This window comes from Dendrobates tinctorius, unplaced genomic scaffold (genome assembly GCF_039654945.1).
Source record: "Dendrobates tinctorius isolate UK_male_01 unplaced genomic scaffold, ASM3965494v1 ptg000026l, whole genome shotgun sequence".
Classification (NCBI taxonomy): Eukaryota; Metazoa; Chordata; class Amphibia; order Anura; family Dendrobatidae; genus Dendrobates; species Dendrobates tinctorius.
The window spans coordinates 9,987,526-10,013,599 of record NW_027361694.1 but is presented as its reverse complement, the minus strand read 5'-3'; the positions used below and the strand labels follow the sequence as shown (position 1 = coordinate 10,013,599).

At 46.2% G+C, this 26,074-nt stretch overlaps 1 protein-coding gene across 1 annotated transcript in view; it reads right to left on the bottom strand.

The window, feature by feature from the left end:
• Positions 1-25,689, bottom strand: part of TM9SF2 (transmembrane 9 superfamily member 2) — a 63,786-nt gene extending 38,097 nt beyond the window's left edge. The window contains exons 1-8 of the mRNA XM_073569498.1: positions 25,454-25,689; positions 14,774-14,841; positions 8,373-8,466; positions 7,457-7,584; positions 5,984-6,113; positions 4,564-4,688; positions 3,636-3,747; positions 2,979-3,058 (exon numbers count right to left, since the gene is read on the bottom strand). Of these exons, the coding sequence (XP_073425599.1) occupies positions 2,979-3,058; positions 3,636-3,747; positions 4,564-4,688; positions 5,984-6,113; positions 7,457-7,584; positions 8,373-8,466; positions 14,774-14,841; positions 25,454-25,579 (863 nt within the window). The 5' untranslated portion in view covers positions 25,580-25,689. The remainder of the gene's footprint in view (positions 1-2,978; positions 3,059-3,635; positions 3,748-4,563; positions 4,689-5,983; positions 6,114-7,456; positions 7,585-8,372; positions 8,467-14,773; positions 14,842-25,453) is intronic.
• Between the last annotated feature and the right edge of the window lie 385 nt (positions 25,690-26,074).

Here is a 26,074-nt window from a genome sequence, read left to right as displayed (position 1 = left end):
AATTATTTTTAGTGCCCAATTTTTTATTTTCACAAGGGTACCAGGATAAATTGGACCCCAAAAGTTGTTGTCCAGTTTGTCCTGAGTACGCGGGTACCCCATATGTGGGTGGGGACCACTGTTTGGGTACACGTCGGGGGCTCAGAAGGGAAGTGGTGACATTATGAAATGCTGACTTTGATGGAATGGTCTGCGGGCATCATGTTACATTTGCAGAGCCCCTGATGTACCTCAACTGTGGAACTCCCCCACAAGTGACCCCATTTTGGAAACTAGACCCCTTATGGAACTTATCTAGATGTGTGGTGAGCACCTTGAACCCCCAAGCGCTTCACAGAAGTTTAGAACGCAGAGCCGTGAAAATAAAAAAATATTTTTTTTCCTCAAAAAAAAAAAAAAAAAGATTTTTAGCCAGCAATTTTTTATTTTCACAAGGGTAGCAGGACAAATTGGACCCCAAAAGTTGTTGTCCAGTTTGTCCTGAGTACTCTGGTACCCCATATATGGGGGGGAACCATTGTTTGGGCACACGTAAGGGTTCGGAATGGAAGTAGTGACATTTTGAAATGCAGACTTTGATGGAATGGTCTGCGGTCTTCATTACGTTTGCAGAGCCCCTGATGTGCCTAAACAATAGAAACCCCCTACAAGTGACCCCACTTTGGAAACTAGACCCCCCATAAAACTTATCTAGATGCGTGGTGAGCACTTAGAACCCCCAAGTGCTTCACAGAAGTTTATAACACAGACGTGAAAATAAAAAAAATTATTTTTCCACAAAAATAATTTTTTAGCCCCCAATTTATTATTTTCCCAAGGGTAACAGGAGAAATTAGACCCCCAAAGTTGTTGTGCAATTTTTCCTGAGTGCGCTGATACCCCATATGTGGGGGTAAACCACTGTTTGGGCACACGTCGGGGCTTGGAAGGGAGGGAGCACCGTTTGACTTTTTGAACGCAAAATTGGCTGGAATCAATGGTTGCACCATGTCGCGTTTGGAGACCCCCTGATGTGCCTAAACAGTGGAAACCCCTCAATTCTAACTTCAACTCTAACCCCAACACACCCCTAACCCCAACCCCAACTCCAACCCCAACCCCAACTCCAACCCCAACCCCAACTCCAACCCCAACCCCAACTCCAACCCCAACCCCAACTCCAACCCCAACCCCAACTCCAACCCTAACCCCAACTCCAACCCTAACCCCAACTCCAACCCTAACCCCAACTCCAACCCTAACCCCAACTCCAACCCTAACCCCAACTCCAACCCTAACCCCAACTCCAACCCTAACCCTAACTCCAACCCTAACCCTAACTCCAACCCTAACCCTAACTCCAACCCTAACCCTAACTCCAACCCTAACCCTAACTCCAACCCTAACCCTAACTCCAACCCTAACCCTAACTCCAACCCTAACCCTAACTCCAACCCTAACCCTAACTCCAACCCTAACCCTAACTCCAACCCTAACCCTAACTCCAACCCTAACCCTAACTCCAACCCTAACCCTAACTCCAACCCTAACCCTAATGGAAAAAAAAAAATATAAAAATAATTTCTTTATTTTATTGTTTGTTCATGCCTATGGGGGTGATAAAGGGGGGTTTATTTACTTTTCATTCTATTTTGATCACTGTGAGAGTTTATCACAGTTATCAACATGAATGAATGGAAATTGCAGCCGGCGGGTGCAGTGCGCATGCGCCCATTTTCCAAAATGGCGGCGCCCATGGTTCGGGACACCGGGAGCCATAGCGGCACTGAGTTCCGGGGGTAGGAGGGGGGGCCATCAGAGGGAAGGCAGGAGGGGCAGATGATGACAGCGGCGGCACATCGCCCCCGTTAACCGGGGGGGGGGGGGGGTCCGGATCAGTGTCAACAGCCACGTCCGGTGCTACAGTAGCGTCGGACATGACTGGACTGCAATATTTCATCAATTTTCATTGATGAAATATTACTATTACTCTGATTGGCCGTTTCACTTTTAACAGCCAGTCAGAGCGATCGTAGCCATGTGGGGGTGAAGCCACCCCCCCCCCCCGTGGTGAAGTACACAGCCCCCTGTATCTGCGGGTCGGGTGACCTTTCAGTGACCTAGGTCACCCGACCCGCAGGGGGGCTTTAAAGTCATGACGCCACATAGGCGTCACTGGTCAGATTGGCATCAGTTTTCATGACGCCTATGTGGCGCCATTGGTCATGAAGTGGTTAATCAATAGATTATGGAAAATTAAGATGTTCCACAAGTTTCAATGTCAAGATAAACTAATAAAGAAGTCCCCGCTGTCTTCTATGTAACAAGCTGTGATCATGTAGAGGCGCTGCAGCTGATGGCTGTGCACAAAGCTTCTGGCAAGGGGAGTAAGTAAATACCCTATACTGGTGCCACGGGCCGAGTCGCTTGTTTTTTCATCAATGGAGCAGGTGCATCTTCTGTTTTATCTGACCTTTGCAATCTATATAAAAATCAAGCCAGTTAAGTAGGAGATCCACAGACAGACGCCGAAAGAGCACACAGCACATCATTCCTGTGAAAGACATCACTCTGAGCAGCCACAGAGTCAAAGTCTGGTGGAACAACATGTACGGCTTGCTCCTCAGTTGGAAGAACAAGCAAGGAGAATAGTAACATCAATCACTTGGGGCTCCATCGATTGACATATCAGGTTTCATTGTAACGAGAAGCTGCGAGTTCAGGATACAGTAGGTGTTCAGGTCGGTCATGGAGATTACATATCATTGGTTTGATATGTATAGATGAGCGCAATGGTCTGATGGAAAAGCAGATGTACCTGCTCGTGATAAAGCAAACCGACCAGAAGGAAATTTCAGGCATCTCACTTCATTTATTCCATGCAAGCTAAGCATTCTAACAAAGACATTTTCAATAATATAAAATAAGATCCAGACAGTTATACATAGGACGATGTCTCTCCAACTAAAATTAGAACTAGCGTGCACATATTTACTTACCTAAACCACTGAATGTGTGTATGTGGCATGGATTCCAAGATGTAATCCCACCTGGAAGCCCATCTGAGGCCAGGTTGTTCCTTAACAGCAGTAAACATAAAAAGTATTAGCAGGGGAAAAAAAAAAGTGATCAAAATTAACTTTATAATGTAGCTGCATACACATGGTGGCGCGTTATGTCCATGAAAACTCAAGAAATACCCCAAAGATTGGTGGGGTCCACATTTAGAGCTTCCACTAATTGCACTGATGTCCAATTCTTAGGAATGAGCATTCTACTACTGCATTAGGCACATCGCACATCAGACAAACGATTTAGGTAATCTGTAAGGGCCTTCGAAGAGTTGGACGACTACATTTTTTTAAATCACTAATTAGATTGAGTTTACTGAAATATCTGTTCTCTTCTAAAAAAAAAAAAAAATCATACGTATCAGCGTACATCTAAAATTAAAATGGCTGTAGACCCTATATGTGAGCACGCTCTGAGGCCTGTGCAGAGGTCACTATGCGGGGAGGACAAGGATGGGAGATGTAACCACCACATTTACAATGCTGCATCTTTCTGGACCTAGACAATAATTCCGTGCTGTAATATAAAGTGGTATATACATGAAACAAATGGTTGTTTTTTTTTTTTAGATTTATTGTACTGACCTGAAATGAAACAGAATACGTGTAACGAATTTTAATTTCTCCAGAATATGCATTCTTTATTTCCATTGGAGGCCCAGAACAATCAGGTTTGTCAGCATGTGTATGCTTAAAGCTGTCAAAAGAGCAAGGAAGTTTAATAAGCAAAAATAATAAAAATATATGCAAAAATAAAATACCGTAAGTGTCGTAGAACAAAATAATGGATATAAAATATACTCTAAGACAGTATATACATCTGCAATTTTTCTTTTAAGCTGGTGTTATTAATTAAGCAATACTGCAGTCGTTTTTGTATAGTCCAAAAGAATGAATATTGTGAGTATTTTTTTGCCTTCATTTAATTTTTTAAATTAGGCCGGTTTCAAATTTGCGCTTTATGGCGCAGCGACGGCCTGCGCACGGCCGCCGCTAAGCCCCGCCCCCCTGCCGGCTCCCTGCCCGCCCCTTCCGGTCATCGCCGCCTACTAGCGCACATGGACGCTTGCGATCTGCGCACCCTATCTTTAGCATAGGGTGCGCAGATCGTGCGCTGGCCGTGCGCTAGCAGGATTTTGCCGTGCGCTGCGCACTTTTGAAGGTGCGCCGTGCGGGCCGAAATGCAACATGCTGCATTCGGCGCACACGGGCGCACCTTCAAAAGTGCGCAGCGCACGGCAAAATCCTGCTAGCGCACGGCCAGCGCACGATCTGCGCACCCTATGCTAAAGATAGGGTGCGCAGATCGCAAGCGTCCATGTGCGCTAGTAGGCGGCGATGACCGGAAGGGGCGGGCAGGGAGAGGGGCTTAGCGGCGGCCGTGCGCAGGCCGTCGCTGTGCCATAAAGCGCAAATGTGAAACCGGCCTTACAGGGCACTGAAAAATCTGCACTAATCAGAGGCTTCAAGTTGGCATGTAGGAGAAAATCAACAAGAACAGCACTTCGCTTACCTTTTGGGTTCTAGTTTGGCAGCTACTAATCTTGACCCTTGCCCTTCATTCTCTACAACATGGTAATAGATAGTAATGTCCACATGGTTGAATACATAGAATGTATCCCGCTCATGAAATTCTGACTGAGAAAAAAATATTGAAACGGCAAATGAGCATTATGAACATTTTTTTTTTCCTAATGGCAACTTCCCCACAGCAGTCCCAGGCAGCAGTATTTATAACAATGCTAAAATATCCCTAAGTGAAGTTTAAAAATACCCCTTTAAAGGGAATCTGTCCTGGCGCTAAAAGCTACTGATATGCAAATTTGCACTAGATGAGTCCCATGCACGTTTGGTGCAACCCTCCCTCCTCAAGGTTGTAGCAGTACAGAGAAATCCAGGAACTAGGGCACAAGACATCTTCCTTTTGGTAACTGAGAAAAATCACAACGTTTCAGCTATGCAGGGCCTTTATCAAGCCATAGGAAAAAAAAAAAATCTCTTTTAATGGCTTGGTAAAGGCCTTGAAACATGATTTTTATGTGCTAATAAAGTTACCAAAAGAAGGATGTTTTTTGCCCCAGTTAGTGACCAGCAGATATAGGGGTTAACCTGCATCTTAGTGTTCTAAAGTTGCCAGCCCACCGCACTGAAAGCCAGGCTCCCAGTTGGAAATAAACCTCATTTCTGGCAACAGCCTCCGGCCTTCAGTCATGGTCGCGTGCTACCATGGCTTCAGTCACCAATGAGCAAAGGCTGCAAGCACGCCCTGGCACATAGACTGACAGCCATCTTTGCCCGGATACTCTGCCAAGCCGGCTGTCAGCAAATATGCCGGGGCATGGTTAGAGTCGTCGCTCTGAGTACTGAGCGGTGGCTGAAGCTGCATCGACACCTCTATGACTGGAGGCTACTGGAAAGAATAAAGTTAATTTGCTAATAGTAGCTGGGCTTTCAGTGCAGGCTCCGTGCAGCTTCAACCTGCATATTAACCCCATATTTTCAGGTTAATAGTGTTTGGGGAAATGACAGGTTCCCACTAATCTAGCATGGATACGCAATGACTGGCACAATACTGAATTGAAACAACCTAAGTGCTATAGGGATCTCTACCTGCATTAATGAGTATACTGCCTCTATAGCTTTGTCAGGATGAGTTGTGTTTGTAGATGTCAGGTAACGATTATGCACTTCATATTGTAGGGAACCATGAAGAGTCTGCTTTCGTCGGCCCAGAAAGTGATTTACAGCATTCAGCAGCTCTCTCTGAATCAGTTTTTCTTTATTTGCTTAAGTAATTTTGGGGTGACATTTGGGAGCTTTGGTAACAATAGTTCTCCAAACCAGTTGTAGGCTCAGTTACAATCAGTTAGAATTGTCGGCCCGAAAGAAATTTGTTTTGTAAAGTGCAGAACTGCTGTGACAGAAATGCTTACATTTATCACACAAGCATCCTTAGGATGGCCATCCTCTGTTATGTAGCAACCAATAGGAAATCCGGGATTGCAAAATTTCTTTTTATCCTCTACCTCATAACACCACGTCACTGGCATGTTGTCAACAATCCTGAATAGATAAATATAGAAAAGCAATGAATAATTCAAATCTTTGGTCAATGGCTTATAGGATCCCCTTTAATTCATTTTTTGGGAAGCAAATTTTTTGACGTATTCACCATGTGGTGTAAAGAAGGTCTTATTTTCAAAAGAATCTTGTGAATCCTCACACTATGTAGTCAAAATTCTCCATTGCCAGGAGCGGGTGGTCATATGACAGCACGTATGTGATATACATAAATCCCGCCAGATTTCAATTTGATGTGTCTGACCTCGCTCAATACGTTTGCATCAAGTGAGGCAGCCCATGACGCATACTTGTAGTCACACACACGCCCATCCGCTCCCGGCGCTGGCAACAGAGAATCCAGACAGTGCACATACTGCGTGTTGTGGGGGATCACCAAGTCTGCAGTAACTCTACGACTACAGACTTGCTAATCCTCATAACGCACAGTATGTGACAGCAGACTTGAGCCCCAAACTTGGACAACTCCTTTACCTAAAATCATGCTGGAACATTAAAAATAAATTATTATTATTTTTACGTATGCTTGTTTAAATCAGAAGCTTGGGAAGGAAGAAGATAAGTTTGTTCTCCTCCATGCCACACTGAACAGTCACGGTTGTAATCTGCGGCAACCATGCTCATGGTTCTGATTGTGGGAATGATTACAACCCAGATCGGGAGTTTGAATCTGTGATCATTCGACTGGTGGGTACAATACTGCAATATAACTTTATTGCAGTATTTTGTCAATGATCCACTACTGAGCCCTGCCCATAGCTGGTGTGAACCCCAGCGGTTACAGGCAGCATCTGTATGGAGTGTGCTCAACCTCTGAGCCCAATGCATACACAAGCAACCACGTGACATAAAATTATGTGACATGTCAAGAAGGGATTGCCTCACATCAAACCGCTGATTCTGCCAAGGCTAGTGGTCTTGGTCTACGCAGTGAGTTTTACATTATACGGTCATTTTCAGGTATTCAAATGATCTTTATTAGAAAAGGATGTTCAAGGAAATCAGCAAGCAGTAAAAATAACGTATAATGGTATTGGACTCAAAGAAGAGAGACCTCTTGCCATTTCAGATATCGCTATTATCCTGCAGATGCACAGATGCCATACTGAAAACACAGCTAGCAGGAGAAAATTATTTCTGAGTCGCCGCTGGCTTTCAGTCATGCAGTGCTTTCATTGTGGCACCTGGGCACCTTTTTAACACCATTAACCGGCAGATTAACCCCTATATGCATGTTAATTATCCAACATGACAGGTTCTCTTTTCGGACATTTCAGAAACCCCCTAAAGAGAAGCGATCAGAAAACCAGGTAGAAGGCACTCACCAGTGGTGCTGATAGTTCAGCAGCATGCTCTTCTTTAAGAATTCCAACTTCTGCTTACTCTGAGCGTCTGTAGTTACATAGGTTTTGGAACAAACATCCTCACATTTCTTTTCTTCCTTAAATTTAAACTACATAAGGAAACAAAATAATATTTCACATTTGTATTAAACGGTTCGTCCAGTGTTCTGTGTCCAGACGCACATCCATCCAGAGTCGCGCCAGTGGTTGAACTGCGCTCTCCCAAGGTGTAAGCAGAGGCAGCGTCAGAGTAAAGGGGGAACTGAAGGAGTCCGGAATCTGGCCAGCTTCAGAGCAGCTCATTCAAGTTATGTAGCAAAGAGCCTAGTACACCAGCCATTGATAGACTGCAGAGGTGGCCAGTGACCTTGGCAACAAGTAGTAAACTAAAAAGCTCTTTGTTTTTGAGTATGGAAAAAACTATTAATACAGAAATTAAAAAAGTTGTGTTTTCACAAACAATTTGCCATTTTACCAATTTAAAGACAAGTTCAAAAGCTAAAAGGGGCCATCCTGAGTTCACCTTTCTCCTCAATAGGGGTCACCAAAATTAAACCTGCAGCCTACATGTTCAACATAAAAACCTGCTGTAAATAGGTCATTTCCTGTCGATGCATTCCCTTTACAGCACTATGTCTGTACTTTGCTAGAGGAACGTGCCCACTGGATAGCCCTACGGACAGGGCAGAGGGGTAGTGTAAACCAGCAGGCTCAGGCAGATCCATCATGCAAACTGAGGAGCACGGAAGGATAAGACTGCACATAGGTACAATAGATGAAGATCTAAGCAGTACAAAGTTTATTCGCACATTATGCTCAAGTTACAAATTCATGAGCACACAGCATAATTCAGACATGTCATGATTTTCACATAAATCTACATTCAATCTACACCAACCTTGTATGGAGACGGCTCAATTCTTTCACCAAACAACACCTGGCCCAGGTTTTCAGATGGCCTTTTTTCCTTCTCGACTTGACAAAAATCAAACCTTAAAAATAAAATTGTAAGTCATGTTACTATTAAACAGCAAGAAGACAAAACGGGATTATATACAGTATAATATATATATATATTTTTTTTTAATTAGTCAAAACAAGATACAATAAGACAAACCCACAAGACCAGTTGCCAATCAAACCGCACGTTCCGAACATAATGCCTACTATTTAGTGATGGGTCCCAGAAAATAAGCGGATCATCGGGTGTACGGTGGCTCTATTTCCCCATCTGTGACCTCAGGGGGAAGCCAGCAGCAAACACGATTAACTATGCAGTGCCAAACAGAATGCATTTCACATAGCGACATGATGTCTCATGCTACCAAATCAGACCTCTTGCTCTTTACTGATGAGGGGAAACAACCCAAAAACGTGTCTGCAAACAGACTAAAGTTTGGCATTTATTTTAAGTCATATGGCAAGGCTCATTAAAAGAGTCGATATTGACTTTTAGGATTGCTACGTCCAATAAGTGGGGCTAGAGTTCAAGTCCTCTTCCTGTATGAAGAGAATTTGCGTATATACGGATATGGTGACAGAGGACTTCTGTAGCTTCTATCCCATCTGGCTTTACAACTGTTTTCTCTAATCCACACAATAGTTTTAAAGTAATTATATTCACAGGACATTAGAATAATAGACCAGCCAAGAACAAATTGTCCATTGAACCACATGGGCAAGCCTTTCAAAAATAATAAAGGTGAAAAGTAAACCGCTAATATTAAACCTAGAGAAGTCACACAGGCTGGAATACTATATCCACCAGATTAGAAGATACAATATTGTATTTGAATAATTGCAATGAAAAACAGAAGATATAGACAAAAAAAAAAAATGTGTAGTGTAATTGCAAGGTCCAAGGAAGATCTCCAAAACACATTTTGAGGATGCTTTTTGAAGTGGTGTGAAAGCATACACAAAACAAGTTCTGGGGAATCTTCCCCAGACCTTGCACTGACACCATCATGGGTACGCACTGTACATGATGTATTACCTCTGTACGTACCACTCCTCATCTAGTATAATGCTGTATACGGTAGCTGATCAGGTGCGTATTCAGCTGAAACTTGGACAGATCGTGAGGTGGCTTTTAGGGTGTTCATCATTAGCATCTTGTTATATTTATTCTTACTATCAATTGACCCACCTCCTGCTACCTTCATAACCCCTTCATGACCTATAGGTACAGCTTAGGTCGTGTTCGGGCTTTGGACGTGGGCTCCGGCACATGACAGCTGATTTGATCAGCTGTCACATGCCCCTAACAGCCACAGGTGGAATCTCTATTCACCCGCGGCTGTTAACATGTTAAATGCCACTGTTAATCTTTGACAGCAACATTTAACTCGCGCTTACAGGAAGTGCGTCACAAACCCCACTCATCGGCACCTGTCACATGATCATGAGGAGCCAATGGGTTGGTATCATAACTGGGGGGCCTGCAGAAGACCCCCATGTGCTTGTCACTGCGGTTCTCCTATGAACACCAGCCCTATGACGATTCCTGCCATGTATTGCAAAATGATCTTTATTTGTCCAGTCAATGAACCCCTCCACATGTATGCATTTTGTATTGTGGTTGAAACAGTATAAGGGGTTTGTTCCAATCATTTATTACCCATATGTACCACCCAATGCCAAATGTGTTCTATTGATTTTAATATATAAAGGGACACAGGGTCCTCTTTAGAGCAGGAGTATCTTTGTTTAGAACTAGGGGTCCCTTTAATTATCGGATAGAGGGTCTCACTAGTGGCTGCAGGGTGTAATAGGGCACCTAGGGATAGCCATCGGTGAGCGGGGGCGCCACAACGTTTCCCCCTAGGGTGCCAACCTCCGCGGCCAGGCAGGTGTAAGCTCAGTTTAATATCAGGGATTCCTAGCTGTTCCCTTTATGGGTTTTTGTTTGAACACTGTTTGTTTTGTGTTTTTGTCACTTTGTTTTTGGTGTATGACCATTTATGGTCTTTTAATCAATAAAGTATAATTTTTAGGGGATATATACATGATTATACCTGAAGACCCTTTTTGTATTGTAATTTGAGATTGCTATTCAAAAAGATAGATATATACACACACGTTTGTTATCGCTACGTTCAGAGACGCCAGATTAAAGCATAAAAACAATTAACCCAATCGGTAAACTGCATAAAGAGAAAAAATAAAATTAAAACTCCAGAACTACGTTATTTTGGTCGCCTCAACATTGCAATAAAATGCAGTAACAGGCCCTCAAAGATCTGCATCTACCCCAAAATGGTATCAATAAAAACATTCGCGTATCACACAAAAAAAATAAGCTGTCAACCAGTGGCTGGAACCCTAGGAGGTAGCGACCATACTATTTTAGAATTTTGGATAACTATAGGAGGAAGACCTGTGAAGACTCAGACATCAAGGTTAGATTTCGGAAAGGCATATTTTAAGGGATTCAGAAAAAGAATTGGAGGGATCCAATGGCTGGATATCCTTAAGGACAAAAATGTCCAGGAAGGATAGGAAATCTTGAAAAATGAAATTCTCAAAGCGCAGTTGTTAACAATTCCGAAAAGAGGGAAGAATAGGAAACATTAAGGCTAAGTTCACATGTACCGGAACTCTCGCGGAAATTACCGTGAGAACTCCGGAATTCCATTCCGCGGGAAAATCGCATTTTAAATTCCCGCAATTTTCCTGCGGAAAAACTAGCGATTTGCAAGCGCAATTAGCTTGCAAAATGCTAGCGTTTTCCAAGCGATCTGTAGCATCGCTTGGAGAACTGATTGACAGGTTGGTCAAACTAGTCAAACATAGTGTTTGACAAGTGTGACCAACTTTTTACTACTGAGGCCACCTATCAGTAGTAAAAGATAAAATGTAAAAAAAAATAAAAAATGGTGTTATTCTTACCTTCCGACGTCCCGCGCAGCCGTTCCAAGTAATCCTTTGCGAAAATGCCCGCGATGACGTATGTTCTCGCGGGATCGCGACGTCTCGCGAATGACCGCGAGACTTCGCGATCCCGCGAGAACGGACGCCATCGCGGGCATTTTCGCAAAGGATTACTGGGAACGAGAGCGTGGAGAGAGGCGGGAAGGCTGCGCGGGACGTCGGAAGGTAAGAATAACAATATTTTTTATTTTAAATTCTATTTTTTACAGGGATATGGTACCCAAAGTCCGGAGGACAGTCTCCTCTCCTCCGGACCATGGGTACCATCCGCAAATGTTCTGCTTACTTTCCGCATGGTGTGCACAGCCACATGCGAGAAGTAAGCGGAACAATGCATTCCTATGGGTGCGGGATCGCCGCGATTCCGCAAAATTAATGAGCATACTGCGGTTTTTACCGCGAAGCGATTCCGCCGAGGTAAAAACCGCAACATTAGCACGGCATTGCGGAATCCCATAGGAATGCATGTTTTCGCGGCAAAACCGCGCGGTTAAAACCGTCGCGGAAACGCGAAAAAAATGCAACGTGTGAACTCAGCCTTAAGGAAACCATGATGGATGAACACAGAACTTAAGCACATGCTAAAAAGGAAGAAAGAAATGTTTATAAAATGGAAAGAGGGAGGCATATCTAAAGAAGAATATAATGCTGTCTGCAGAACCTGCAGGGCACAAATCAGATTATCTAAAGCGGACAATGAATTAAGGCTTGCAAGAGACGTCAAAAGCAATAAAAGGATTTTGGGGATATGCCAAAAGTAAAAGAAAAGGCAAAGATGCTATAGGATTTTTACAGGATGAAAATGATGAAATGGTTAGAAAGGATGTTGAGAAGGCTGAACTTTTAAATTCCTATTTTGCACCTGTTTTCTCTCAGAAAGGAAATGGAACATCAACTGTTCTTTACTGCCCTATTAAGGGAATAGAAGAATCCAGGATATCTATAAACAGAAATATAGTGAGGAAACACTTAGCTAACCTAAATGAATTCAAGTCTCCAGGTCCAGATGAATTACACCCCAGAGTACTGAAGGAGATAGCAGAAGAAATTTTTGAACCCCTCTCCATAATCTTTCAAAATTCTTGGAGAACAGGAGAAGTCCCAGAAGACTGGAGAAGAGCAAATGTTGTTCCTATCTTTGTTTGTTTGGTCTCTGTGAACTCATAATGATCTGGAGAATCATACTGCCAGGTCAGTTTTAGTATTTAGTCAACATGGAGGGGAAAAAAAAAAAAAAAAACTATTGTGGAATTGCACTTTTTTTTTTGCAATTTCACCACACTTCAAAATGTTTTCCTATTTTCCAGTACACTATATAGTAAAATCAATGGTGTCGTTCAAAAGTACAACTTGTCCTGCAAAAAACAAGCCATCTTATGGCTATGTTGATGAAAAAAATAAAAAAAATAAAAAGTTATGGCTCTGGGAAGAACTGTGCCAAAAACGAAAATGACATGGTCGTGAAGGGGTTAAGTGTCCTTCATAATATACATTTTGCTATATACGTAATGAGTTACCCATGTTTGTAACTGCTCGGATGTTTTCTGAATATTGTATCTTAATCTGTATAGTATTCCAGTCTGTGTGACTTTTCTAGGTTTAATACCTGTAATGTGCAGTATGAATGTTGGGGATGCCTGCACCTTAAGGCTATGTCCACATGTTGCATTTTTGATGAGTTTTTCCCAGCAGCCAAACCTGCTCTCTTGGCAGTAAGATCTTGCTTAAAAAAAAAAAAGCATGTTTTGTTTAGGTTTTGTTGAGTTTTTTTTTTTTTTTTTTTTTTTTTTTACTGTGGTTTTGTCAAGGTACATTTGTCTCTTGTACATGCTGCACCAAAAAAAAAAAAAATAAATAAATAAAAAAAAAAGTTTTCCGGCTTTAAGATCCAAACCGATCACTAATTTCTCACCAACCTCTGGACAGGTAATACTGCTACACTCCTTTGTGGCTCAATCACTTTAATTTGGGAGAAAACCTTAAAAGGCCCAAGTAGAAGTCTGACTTTAGAGCAGGGGCAGCAATATTAACTAACATGTCAAAATACAAAAAAAGACAAACTGAAAGATGTAAAAAACATAAAAGAAACTACCGTATATACTCGAATATAAGCCGAGATTTTCAGCCCGTTTTTTTGGGCTCAAAGTCCCCCTCTCGGCTTATATTCGAGTCATATACACCGGGGGGTCAGAGGGGGAGGGGGGCGGGGGTGTCAGGTCATACTTACCCGTCCTGACGCTGTGTCTTGAGCCCCCAGCTTCTCCCCGTGCTCTCTCTTCCTGCCTTCAGCGGTCACGTGGTGCCGCTCATTAAAACTCATGAATATGCGCATATTAATGAGCGGCACCACGTGACCGCTGAAGGCAGGAAGAGAGATCGCGGAGAAGCTGGGGGCTCAAGACACAGCGTCAGGACGGGTAAGTATAGCGATACTCACCTGTCCTGTGTCCATCGCTGCTTGCTGCTGTCTGTCATCGGTCAGTGACTTGAGACAGCAGAGGGCGCGGTGACGTGATTAGTGCGCGCCGCGCCCCCTGCAGTCTGGACGTCACTGACTGATGACGTGGCAGATAGCGGTGAGCAGCCATGGACGCAGGACAGGTGAGAATCTGACACCCAGCGACGGAGAGGTGAGTATGTCATTTTTTTTATTTTTACATGCTGCAGCAGCGGCAGCATATGGGGGAATAATCTTAAGGAGCTTCTAATGGGGGCAGTATATGGGGGTACAATATGGAGCTTCTAATGGGGGCAGTATATGGGGGAACAATATGGAGCTTCTAATGGGGGCAGCATATGGGGGAACAATATGGAGCTTCTAATGGGGGCAGTATATGGGGGAACAATATGGAGCTTCTAATGGGGGCAGCATATGGGGGAACAATATGGAGCTTCTAATGGGGGCAGTATATGGGGGAACAATATGGAGCTTCTAATGGGGGCAGTATATGGGGGAACAATATGGAGCTTCTAATGGGGGCAGCATATGGGGGAACAATATGGAGCTTCTAATGGGGGCAGCATATGGGGGAACAATATGGAGCTTCTAATGGGGGCAGCATATGGGGGAACAATATGGAGCTTCTAATGGGGGCAGCATATGGGGGAACAATCTATGGAGCTTCTTATGGGGGCAGTATATGGGGGAATAATCTATGGAGCTTCTTATGGGGGAATAATCTATGGAGCATTTCCCACCCTAGGCTTATACTCGAGTCAATAAGTTTTCCCAGTTTTTTGTGGCAAAATTAGGGGGGTCGGCTTATACTCGGGTCGGCTTATACTCGAGTATATACGGTAAATCAATTCGTAAATGAGACTATAATAAAATCATTGATGCCAGTTTATAGACAGTGATAAACTTACGCAGCATATTCATAAGGGAGCACAGATTCTACGGAGTCAAGTCGGTTCACAAACAGCTCAATGTCAGCCTGGAAGAAATGGAAAGCTGCAATTAGTAGGAAATTCATACAGCACATTGTAGCACTTTGCAATTTTGATGCTTTAAAAAAAAACAAAAAACCACACAATGGCTCATACATGTGACAAGGTGCCAATGTGAAATATAGTCACTGTATAATCCCAGATTCCATTCATTGGTATTCTGCGCCTAGTATCAGTGGTATATGCATCCAGCACAAATGAGATGGCATAGAGCAGCACGTCAACCCTGTTATATATTTTGGATACACCCCTTTATCATGCGACCAAATGTATTAAGGCTGCGCCCCCCCACCAGACTGAGGCTGTGTTCACACACAGCGCTTTTTTAGCGGTATTTTTAGCGGTTTTTCCAAAAAACCACTAAAAATAAGCTTCCCATTCATTTCTATGCATTTTTCTATTGCACTTTTTGTGCATATTGATGCGTTTACTGCGAAAAAAAAAGTAGCGCGGTAAAAAATGCAGCATGCTCATTAATTTCACTGATTTTTCCGCGTTTCTGGCTAGTTCTATGCGTTTTGAAAGCGCGTGCAAAAAAACGCATAAAAAACGCTTGTTTTCTAAGAAGGGAGTCAGGTTTTTCAGCAGAAATTTTCTGCTACGTGTGCACTTAGCCTGAGACTGCTGCAGCTTGTGCTGAGTAGCAGGAGATCCCAGCAGCAAGAGACACACTGAGGAGCTGTCAAACTAGATGGGCAGGGATTGAGCTTAGCTCATGAATGCCATAGATTTCATGAGCTCCTTGACTGTCTTGGTTGCCTTTCAAAAAGGAATAGACGGTAAATTAATAGTAACACATGAATATTATAATTATTATAAAGCAAATATTATAAAACAACAACATTAGGGTACTTAGCATTTTTGATTAAAAAAAAATAAATAAAAAAAAAAAAAGCTATCCCACTGTGACAAGATGAACACTAAAGGGCCTGTCACACTAAGTGATATCGCTAGCATTATCGCTATAACGTCACTGGTTTTTGTGACGTTATAGCGATATTGCTAGTGATATCGCTATGTCTGATACTTACCTCCGACCGCTCCCCCGCTGGTTATCGCTGATCGCGCGAGAACGTCCTGGGCAGTTTCTCGTCATCAGCTTCCTGCTGGGCTTCCTGTGGTGCCGACGAGCGACGCGTGGACGCGGGTGGAGGACGTCAGGATCGCCTCGTCTGACAGGTAAGTAACGACCCCCGACCCCTGCTATGTCGCTGGTGAGATCTGCCTGTGTGGCAGCTCACTAGCGACCACATAGCGATGCACCAGCGATCCTGACCGCATCATATCGCTGGTGCATCGCTAAGTGTGACAGTACCTTAACTCTAGTAACTCACCTTGTTATGTGCCAACAGGCCCCCAAAATAAATGGGGGCAGAGCAGGACCTCTGACTGTTCAACACCTGCCTGTGGAAATCACAGTAGATAAAAGGTATACAGGCCAAGAGGAAGGTTATACCCCTGCCTGCGAGAAGCAGAGCAGATAAAGGTGTACAGGCCAAGGGGGATACTCCCACCCAAATGTAGTGAGCACAAGAATCTAAAGCAAAACCAAAAGAAGGGCCAGAACGTCTGTTGGTATAAATGTAATATGCAGGTGCACATGTATGTGGTGGACACTAAACATTTTTTATGTGTTACTATTTACCCTACTTACTGCAGTGAGTCTAAGCATTATGGGATTTTTCTAGGTTACCGTTTATTTCTCCGTAAGGGTGTGTGCACCCGCTGCGGATTCACCTGCGGATTTTTCAGCGCGGATTTGGTAAAATCCGCAGGTCAAAAGACCTGCGGTTTATCTGCGATTTCACACCTCTACAATGGAGGTGTGAAACCGCTGCGGAATCCGCACAAAGAATTGACATGCTGCGGTTTTGAAACCGCAGCAAATCCGCAAGGAAAAATCAGCACCGTGTGCACAGCGGTTTTTGTTTCCATAGGTTATAATGGTGCTGTACAACGCAGCAAAAACGGCTGCGGATCCGCAGGGCCGGATCCGCAACGTGTGCACATGCCCTTAATGGCCACAGCATACTTATGCACCTGCATATTAGCCTTATACTAACAGGTGTGTCGGCCCTTGGCTTTGATTTAATTTCTTGTGCTCAGTACACTTGGGTGGGAGTATCCCCCATGGCCTGTGCACCTTTATCTGCTCCGCTTCTCACAGGCAGGTATTAACACAATCAGGCCCAGGTCCTGCTCTGCCCCCTGTCTAGTTTGAGGCCTGTGGGCACATAGCAAGATGAGTTACTAGAGTTAGGAACAATCCTAATTAGATATTTAAAAAAAAAAAAAAAAAAGGGGGGGGTATGTTTGATGTACAATATACTGTATGCACTAAAACCAGCTGCCTCTAAAGACGTCATGATAATACATGTCACTGTCATAAGCCAGGAAGCAACATGCTTTTTTTTTCAACATGACTCCAAGATAAGGAGTCATATAGAAAATGGGTATTAGACCTACCAGTAATGTTGTTTCCGGGAGTCCATCCTGACAGCACCATGGAGGACGTCCTCCTCCTCTTTACAGGGACAGTAAAAGCACACGAGAGGTTAAAATGTTCCGTCCCACCCCATCTCCCTCAGTGATCTGACAAGTACCACAGTGTGGATAATGCACGTAAAATTTTAATGATACAATCATATTACAGCATATGACACAACATAATATAGTATAGCATAACATAACAGGGAGGGAACTACCCGTGCTGTCAGGATGGACTCCCGGAAACATCATTACCGGTAGGTCTAATACCCATTTTCCAGGACGTCCCCCTGACAGCACCATGGAGAGTACCAAAGCACCTGCCCTAGGGTGGGACTACCGCCTGGAGAACCTTTCTCCCAAATGCGGTTTGCTGATTAGCCATCACATCAAGCTTGTAGTACTTGCAGAAAGTATTAAGTCTGGCCCAGGTTGCTGCTGTACAGATCTGATTAACCGACGCGCCCGCCCGTTCGGCCCATGAGGCTGAAACTGCCCTGGTAGAGTGGGCCGTTAATCTATCCGGCGGGTTCGCGCCTTCCGCCTGGTAGGCGTCTGAGATTACTGAGGTAATCCATCTGGCGATAGTTGCCTTAGAGGCTTTTTTCCCCTTATTTTTACCCCAAAAGAGGATGAACAGATTTGGGTCAATACGCCAGCTACTTATGACTTCTTAATAGTTAATAACCGAAGCGCTCCTTCTCATTACGGGGATTGTCACAGAATGATGGTAACACTATCTCCTGGTTTATATTTTGAAGGGAGGCTACTTTTGGGGTAAATGCCGGGTCTAATCTCAAGATTATACAGTCCTCTCTGATCTGTAGATATGGGTCTCTAATGGATAGGGCCTGGATTTCTCCAATTCTCTTGGCCGTGGTAATGGCTACAAGGAAGGCCGTTCTGCGGGTGAGAGTTGAGATAGGCATCTCCTTACTGGAAATGTAGGGATTCCTACATAGAAATCTGAGTACCAGGCCAAGGTCCCAAGGTGGGTGAGCTGCCTAATCGTGGGGCGAAGCTGCTGCGTGGCCTTTACAAATCTTACTACCCATGGATGAGATGCTAACGGGTAATCAAAGTAGGAGCTTAAGGCCGAAATCTGAACCTTTAAAGTGCTGGGCTTAAGACCTTTATTAAACCCTGACTGTAGGAAATTTGAAATACTAAGGAGGTCAGGGTTACCCCCCACAAGGTCATACCTGCCACCGTCCAGACAAAACTTCTTCCAGACCTTCCGGTATATTGCGGATGTAACCGGCTTCCTGCTGGCCTGTAGGGCAGATATGACCTGATCTGATAAGCCCTTTGCCTTTAAGATGTTCCTTTCAGGATCCAAGCCGAGAAGTGAAGTCTTTCTGGATTCTGGTGGCAGATCGGGCCTTGGTGGATGAGGTCTTTCCACGGAGGTAGCTCGACCGGGTTTCCCACTGCCATAGTTCTCAGTAGGGAAAACCAGCTTCTCTTTGGCCAGTATGGAACCACCACTATTACTTTTGCGCAGTCCTCGCGAATCTTCCTTAACACTGCCGGTATGAGTGCCAGTGGCGGGAATGCGTACGAGAGGGGTTCTTCCCAGGTCTGGCTCAGGGTGTCCACGCCTTCCGGGAGGTCTTCCAGGTTCAGGGAATAAAATCTGGAGACCTTTGAGTTTCTTCGATTTGCGAACAGGTCTATACTGGGGGTTCCCCAACGTTGACACAGTTCATGAAAGATTTCTTTGTTCAGCTCCCATTCTGTTGGGTTAGACCTGTTGTCTGCTTAGGTAGTCTGCCACCACGTTCTGGGAAGACTCTAGGTGGACTGCTGTTACCGAGAGCACTGTTCTCTCTGCCCAAGAGAATATTCTTCCTGCTAAGGCCTGGAGCGGTTGGTGCCTGGGTCCTCCCTGATGTTTCAGGAATGACACTGCTGTTATGTTTTCGGACAATACTTGGACGTGTCGGTTTCTTAGGATTGGACGGATCCGCTGCAGAGCTTTCCAGACCGCGTAGAGCTCCCTGTAGTTGGAGGATCTGTTTCCGATTTCTGCAGGTCATCTCCCTTGGAAAATCTTCCCTTCTACGTGGGCTCCCTATCCCCACGTACTGGCGTCTGTGGTGAGAACCATGTATGGAGAGGTTGTCCATAATACGCCCAACTGGAGATTTCTGGCCCGTGTCTACCACCGAAGTGACTCCCTCACAGGCCCTGACAGCGTTATGGGTCCGTCGAGCGAAGTCTGACTCCTGTTCCATACTGCGAGGATCTGCTTCTGTAACGGTCTCGAGTGGGACTGGGCCCACCTGACACACGGGATGCAGGCCGTCATTAGGCCCAGAACCTCCATAGCTTCTCTTATGGAGGAGCGATGTTTTAGGAGGTCCCTGGCTCTGTCCTGAATGGTCTTCTGCCTGCACTTGGGTAGCAGGGATATCCTGTCTTGTGAGTCCAAGAGCACCCCAAGGAAGACCTTCCTGCACTCTGGTCTAAGGTCTGATTTTTGCCAGTTGATCTTCCAGCCAAGGAACTCCATTACAGATGTTGCTCGGTCCCTGTTTCGGATGAGCGCTTCTTCAGATACTGCCACCAGGAGGAAGTCGTCTAACTACGGGATGATGACGATACCCTGGCTCCTCAGGAAGGCCAATACCTCCGCTACCAACTTTGTGAAGATTCGGGGGGCCGAGGCCAGGCCGAATGGAAGGCATTGGAACTGGAAGTGGCAGGTCCGGGTTGGAAATTTGACTGCAAATCTTAGTAAATTCTGGGATGAGGGGTGGATAGGGACCTGATAGTACGCACTCTTCAGGTCGAGAGTGCACATGACCGCATCCCTGTCTATTAACTGTATTGCGGACCAAACAGATTCCATCCGGAATCTTTTGTACCTGACCCAGGTATTTAGAGGCTTTAGATTTATAATAGTCCGGGCCTCGCCGGATGGATTTGCAATGGAGAACAGGGAGGAGCAGTGTCCCTTTCCCCTTTCTGTCAGAGGAACTGGCACTATAACCTCTGACCTGATCATGTCCTGTATGTCTGCCCACATTGGAGAGTCCACCTGGACTACAGTAGGGGTAATATATCTGTCGGGGGGGGGGGGGGGGAGTAGAGCTCTATACTGTAGCCCTCCGTAATGGTTCTGAGAAACCCACTGATTTTGGGTAACTCGGGACCAATTTGTCGCGAAGTGGCGAAGTCTTCCCCCGATACCTATGGCGTCATTGCCTCCTAGATCTGGAGGTTGACGGAAAAAGGGAGCCCTTGCTTCTCCCACCTTGGCCGTGGGGGCTTCTGTACGAGCCTCTGACCTAATCTTGGTCCTAAAGTCGGTTTGTCTCCTATAGAAGGGCACTCTCCGAAAGGGCTGGGGCCGCTTAGGCTTTTCTTCTGGGAAACCTTTATTTTTGTCGGACACCAGCTCCAAGATATTATCTAGGGCTGGTCCGAATACTCTTAGGGTACCGTTACACCTAGCGATGCACCAGCGATCCCGACTAGCGATATGACGCAGTCAGGATCGCTGGTGCATCGCTAGGTGGTCGCTAGGGAGCTGCCACACAGGCAGATCTCACCAGCGACATCGCTAGGGACGGGGATCGCTACTTACCTGTCAGACGCGGCGATCCTGTGTCCTCCCGCCCGGCTCCACGCGTCGCTCGTCGTCACAGCAGGAAGCGCCGCAGGAAGTGACCGACGAGGAATGGTCCAGCAGCTTCTCGCGCGATCAGCGATAACCAGCGGGGGAGCCGGTCGGAGGTAAGTATCACATGCAGCGATATCGCTAGCAATATCGCTGCAACGTCACAAAATCGGTGAATTTGCAGCGATATTGCTAGCGATATCGCAGTGTGTAACGGGGGCTTTAGACCTGAGAAGGGAAGGGAGCAGAGCTTTGCTTTACAAGCATTATCTCCTGACCAAGATTTAAGCCAGACCGCTCTTTGGGCGGCATTGGAGAGGGAGCTATTTCTGGCTGCAAATCTTACTGATTCGGCCGATGTATCTGATAGGAACGCTGTGGCCGACTTCATGAGGGGAAGGGAAGCTAGGATCTCTGACCTAGGGGTCTTGTTGGTAAGGTGATCCTCCAACTGCCCCAACCAAAGAAACAGATCTGGCCACCGAGGTGGCTTCTATGTTAGCCCTGATAAGGGCCCCCGATGTCTCCCAAGTTCTTTTTAATAGAACGTCCGCCTTACTGTCCATCGGGTCCCGGAGACTTGATGAATCCCCGAACGGGATGGCGGTTTTCTTGGTGACCTTGGCTACCGGAACATCGATCTTCGGAACCTCCTCCCATAACCATGTTTCCTCAGGATCAAACGGCAGTCGACCTTTAAAGTCCCGGGATAGCACCAGACGTCTTTCCGCCTCCTTCCACTCCTCGCGAATCATTGTCTTGATGTATTCGCTTATGGGGAACACTATCTGGGTTCGAGACACGAGACCTCCAAACATTAGGTCCTGTCTGGATTGTGGTTTAGGAACCTCCTCCATTTGCATGGTGTTCCTCACCACCTGGACCAAATCGTCCGTGTCCTCAAGTCTGAACAGGTATTTCCTGCCCTGGACCTGCTTGTACGCCGTGATCTCTCCTTCCTCCTCTGGATCCGAGTCCCGGAAGTCAGACCTCTCCTCGGAGCTTGGCTCAGACACCTCCGCCTCCCACCTAGGACGCTTTCGGCTTGGCCCGGGGGATCGCCGCTGTGTAAGACTGCCTCTGGAGGCCTGGACCTCCTCCCGAATCAGGGATCTCATCTCGGCTCCTATTACCCTTGACGTGCAGGGCCCGCAGAGGGTTTTGGTATAGTTGTCTGGCAGCTTTACCCTGCATACAGGGCATCTGACAAGAGTTGGATGCGGCCTTGGCCGGGTCCTTGGCCACTGTCAAGGGGGCTGCTGGGGTTCCCTTATCCTATTAACAGAGGATAGGGTAATCAGACTATTGCCCTGGGCCGCAGTGGATGGCATGGGGAGGGAGTTTTGCGCCAAGCGCACTTATCCCTCTGTTCGTCTGCTCTGTGTCCATTCTCCTTACGCTTCCAGAGAGACGCCAGGCTGCTGGAGCGCGCGCCAACATTCAAAACCGGCGCGTGACGTCACCGGAAGTGACGCGCGTTCTCTGCGATAGGCCGGGAATCTCTCCGGCCACTTCCTCCTACGCGCCACGCCTCCTGATGCCGGCGCCCACCCGACCAGCTGCCTGCGGGGGACCGGCCTTTGCCACACAGGCGGCCATGCTTGGAGCCGAGAGCCCCCCATTGGGAGGAGCGGATCACTCCAGGAGCGCCGTCCTGCTCCTGGCCTTTGGGGCAGAGGGACACCCCACCGGAGAGTTTCAGCCACCCTGGGCATCTTCACAGGGGGAAGGATTGGACCAGCCGCATGATCCCCCTGAGCCCGGTGAGCAATGCTGTGCTTCCTCTCACGTGTCCCTCCATGCAGGGACAGGAAAAACACTGAGGGAGATGGGGTGGGACGGAACCTTTTAACCTCTTGTGTTCTTTTCCTGTACCTGTAAGGAGGACGTCCTCCATGGTGCTGTCAGGGGGACGTCCTGGAAAACTAGCTTTCTTGTGCCATGTAACCCTGTGCTGTGTATCCCCCACCAGTGATTGCCAGCTTACTGCCTACGCACAGTGTACAGAGAAAGCTGCCAATCAGGGGTGTGGGTGGGAGTTGTACAGGGCTCAACATTTAGACAACGGATACATTTGCAGCATAGAAAATGAGGATTTTAATAAAATCACAGGAAATAGCCCATCAAGTGACATCGCTGCAATGAGTGTCTCTGCCCCTACATCATGCTGGTCTCAGATTACATTTAAAAAGCTGGTGAAAGGTTCGTTTTAACACAATTAAGCAACCCTTAAAAAAAAAAAGAAAGAATCAACATTTGATTATTCACCATTCGTTTCCAATGCCACATTCAAGGTAATAACCTGATCTATACCGCGTGCTTTACAAAAGAATATTATTGGCCAACAAAGTCAGGCCAGAAACAGCGTGTATGTGAAATTACTTTTGCCGTTCATGCAGCCCGCTCCATTATCCTGACATAATGCACTGCTCATGGACTACAATAAAAGGTGAAGTTTTACACTTCTTGCATTATTTCAGTGCATGTGACACACATCTCACTTCCTCCTATTTGGCTTGTTTGTAGCAGCTAAGAAAAATACATGTATTCAGGAGGCGAGTGATCCCACCGGCCCCCTCACCAGTGATTGACATGCTGTGCGTATACCTGCAGATATACTATGACAGCATTCACACTATGCACTTGGGGTCTTAACGCCTCCACCTTCCCTCATCGGGGACTGATGTATCTGCATGTGCACACCCAGCATATCAGTCACCAGTGAGAGATGGCAAAAGCACCCACCTTGTGACTACGCCGGATCCAGTATCCTTCTGCAGCTGCCATTAGCCAAATGGCACAATGTTATATCCCGACATTTTGACTAACAGGACAATGGTCCTGTCAGCACAATGTGAATATATGTTCATTATTACAAGGAAGCAGAAAAGACAAGTAAATCAGATACTGTACTTTGGTGCTTGTTAAACAGGACACGGTGACATGTCAGCAACAGGTTTGTCAGGTTTAATAGCCGGGATGGGTCACTCTACACAGTGAGGCATTACATCCAGCAGTGGGTGTGAACAGCACAGAGGAAGGGCCATTATAGAAAATGGATATATTCACGTACTGTATATGGATCCCCATTTTACCTACAGAATAAAAGCCCATCAATAATGCAGTTCCTTTACAATTACCCTGTACTCCTCCAGCCGCATGATATCAAGCCTAATATACTGATATTTGGAGCAGAATTCAGTGGTGGAAGTGACTGAACAAAGCTTTTTCATATCATTTTGATTCTAAAGAGTCTCATTACTATTGGGTACTACACCATATAGCACCAAAAAATATAAATGCAGCAGCTCTGGTCTACAACAGCAAGTGGTGATTGATCACGTGAACATAGGACAGGCTGTATGGCCCATTGGTGAACAAGCTTTTGTAAGGCCCCGTTCACACGTTCAGTATCTGTAAGCCAAAACCAGGAGTGGGTGATAAATCCAGAAGAGGTGACGTGTTTCTGTTCTACTTTTCCTCTGATTGTGGCTTACATACAGTGATGTGAAATACTGACCGTGGCCTAAGAACACTTGTTCCCGACTATTAGCCAGTCCATCCAGGCCAGCAGTAAGCCCATTCCTCGAGTGCCATGACTTACATGCTGCCATAAAAATATATATCAATATTGAAAGATGTGCTGCTAATAAGATGATATTCTAAGCACGCAGAACAATCGTATTCTCTGGGCATAGGACACTTGTCAGCCTGTATTAACAGGGCAGTAAATGATGGCCAAATATACCTGATCAGGGGTCTTTTTACCGCCTATATCAGACCCCACTTCCAGATAAGCCTCTCTTATGTATCAGGTACTGACACACTGATCATATAAGATCCTTCTCACTGCGATATCCATTATCCATCCGCTGCGTGCTGGGAATCTAGCCCGGCCAGCGTCTCAGGCATTTTTCTTGTGTTCTACAGAATCAAGTTCGCTATTACATATTATTCTAACAAGACAACCATCAGGTGTCAGATGCCTAGTGCATGGCATCCATCCGTCACAGGGGTAGACCTCTGGCAGATGTGGCGTCTCCTGCATACGGGGGCATCAGTCATATTGTGCCAGCTCATATAGCGCAATCACATACTACAGGGCAATACCGACATCATCGCTCTCCCCATTGGGGCTCACAAAATAAATTCCCCTTCAGCTGGTGCGAGGGAGGAGATCGGAGAACCGGGAGAACAGACTGCTGACAGATCCCAGGACACCACATGCGGGGGCCTGTGCTGCCCTAGTCATATGTGCAATCACTATCTACAGGGGACAGGCGGCCAGCAGACATTGCCGGCACCCCGGCCACTACAGGGGACATGGAGGAATACATGGCGGCATTTAGATGAAGAGTCCTGAGCAGCCCCTCAGTAATGCGGGCTCACATACTGGTCCCACCTGGAGATGAGCGACCCCACGGACTGGCACAGTGCACAAGCCCCTGCAGCGCCGGAGGCCACATGACCAGGGAGGCCCCGCTCACCTTACACTCCGGCGTCTCTTTCTCCGGCTCACAGAAGCTGACAGGAGCCAGGCCCGGGAGGTAGAAGGCCGCCCCGGGCCTGGGGATGGCCGCCAGCAGGAGAAGCAGCAGCGCGGAGCTCGCCATCACTGAGGGTCACGGTACAATCGCTTCCTGCTCTCCAGACACGTCACCCGGTCTGACGTCCGCTACAGAACTGCCGACAGCAGCAGTCTCCGCCCTCACTTCCGGGTCGGTGTCACGTGACCACGCCTGAACGCTGCAGTCACAGGGTATGCAATAGACCGGTTTCTATGGAAACGAAGCTGCGACCCGGAGACGTGTGACTGACTGTCCCCAGCCCCGCGGCCACAGCTCCTGGCACACCTGACACCCAGCGGGTCCTGTCAGTGGAATGGGCAGACGTGACAGGACTTCCATGTAGCCCCCCTGCAGGGAAGGGGTCTCCACTGTTACTTCCTGATGGAAAAAGGCCTCAGTAGATGTCAAGATGGCGCAGGCCACTGAGCAAAAGGGGCATTGTCCTTACAATGTTGGCACAATGCACTTGGTGGTTGTGAGTGGCCCGGGACCACCCAGTCCACAACATTGATGCCCCCTGACACTGGCACTTCCTCCTGC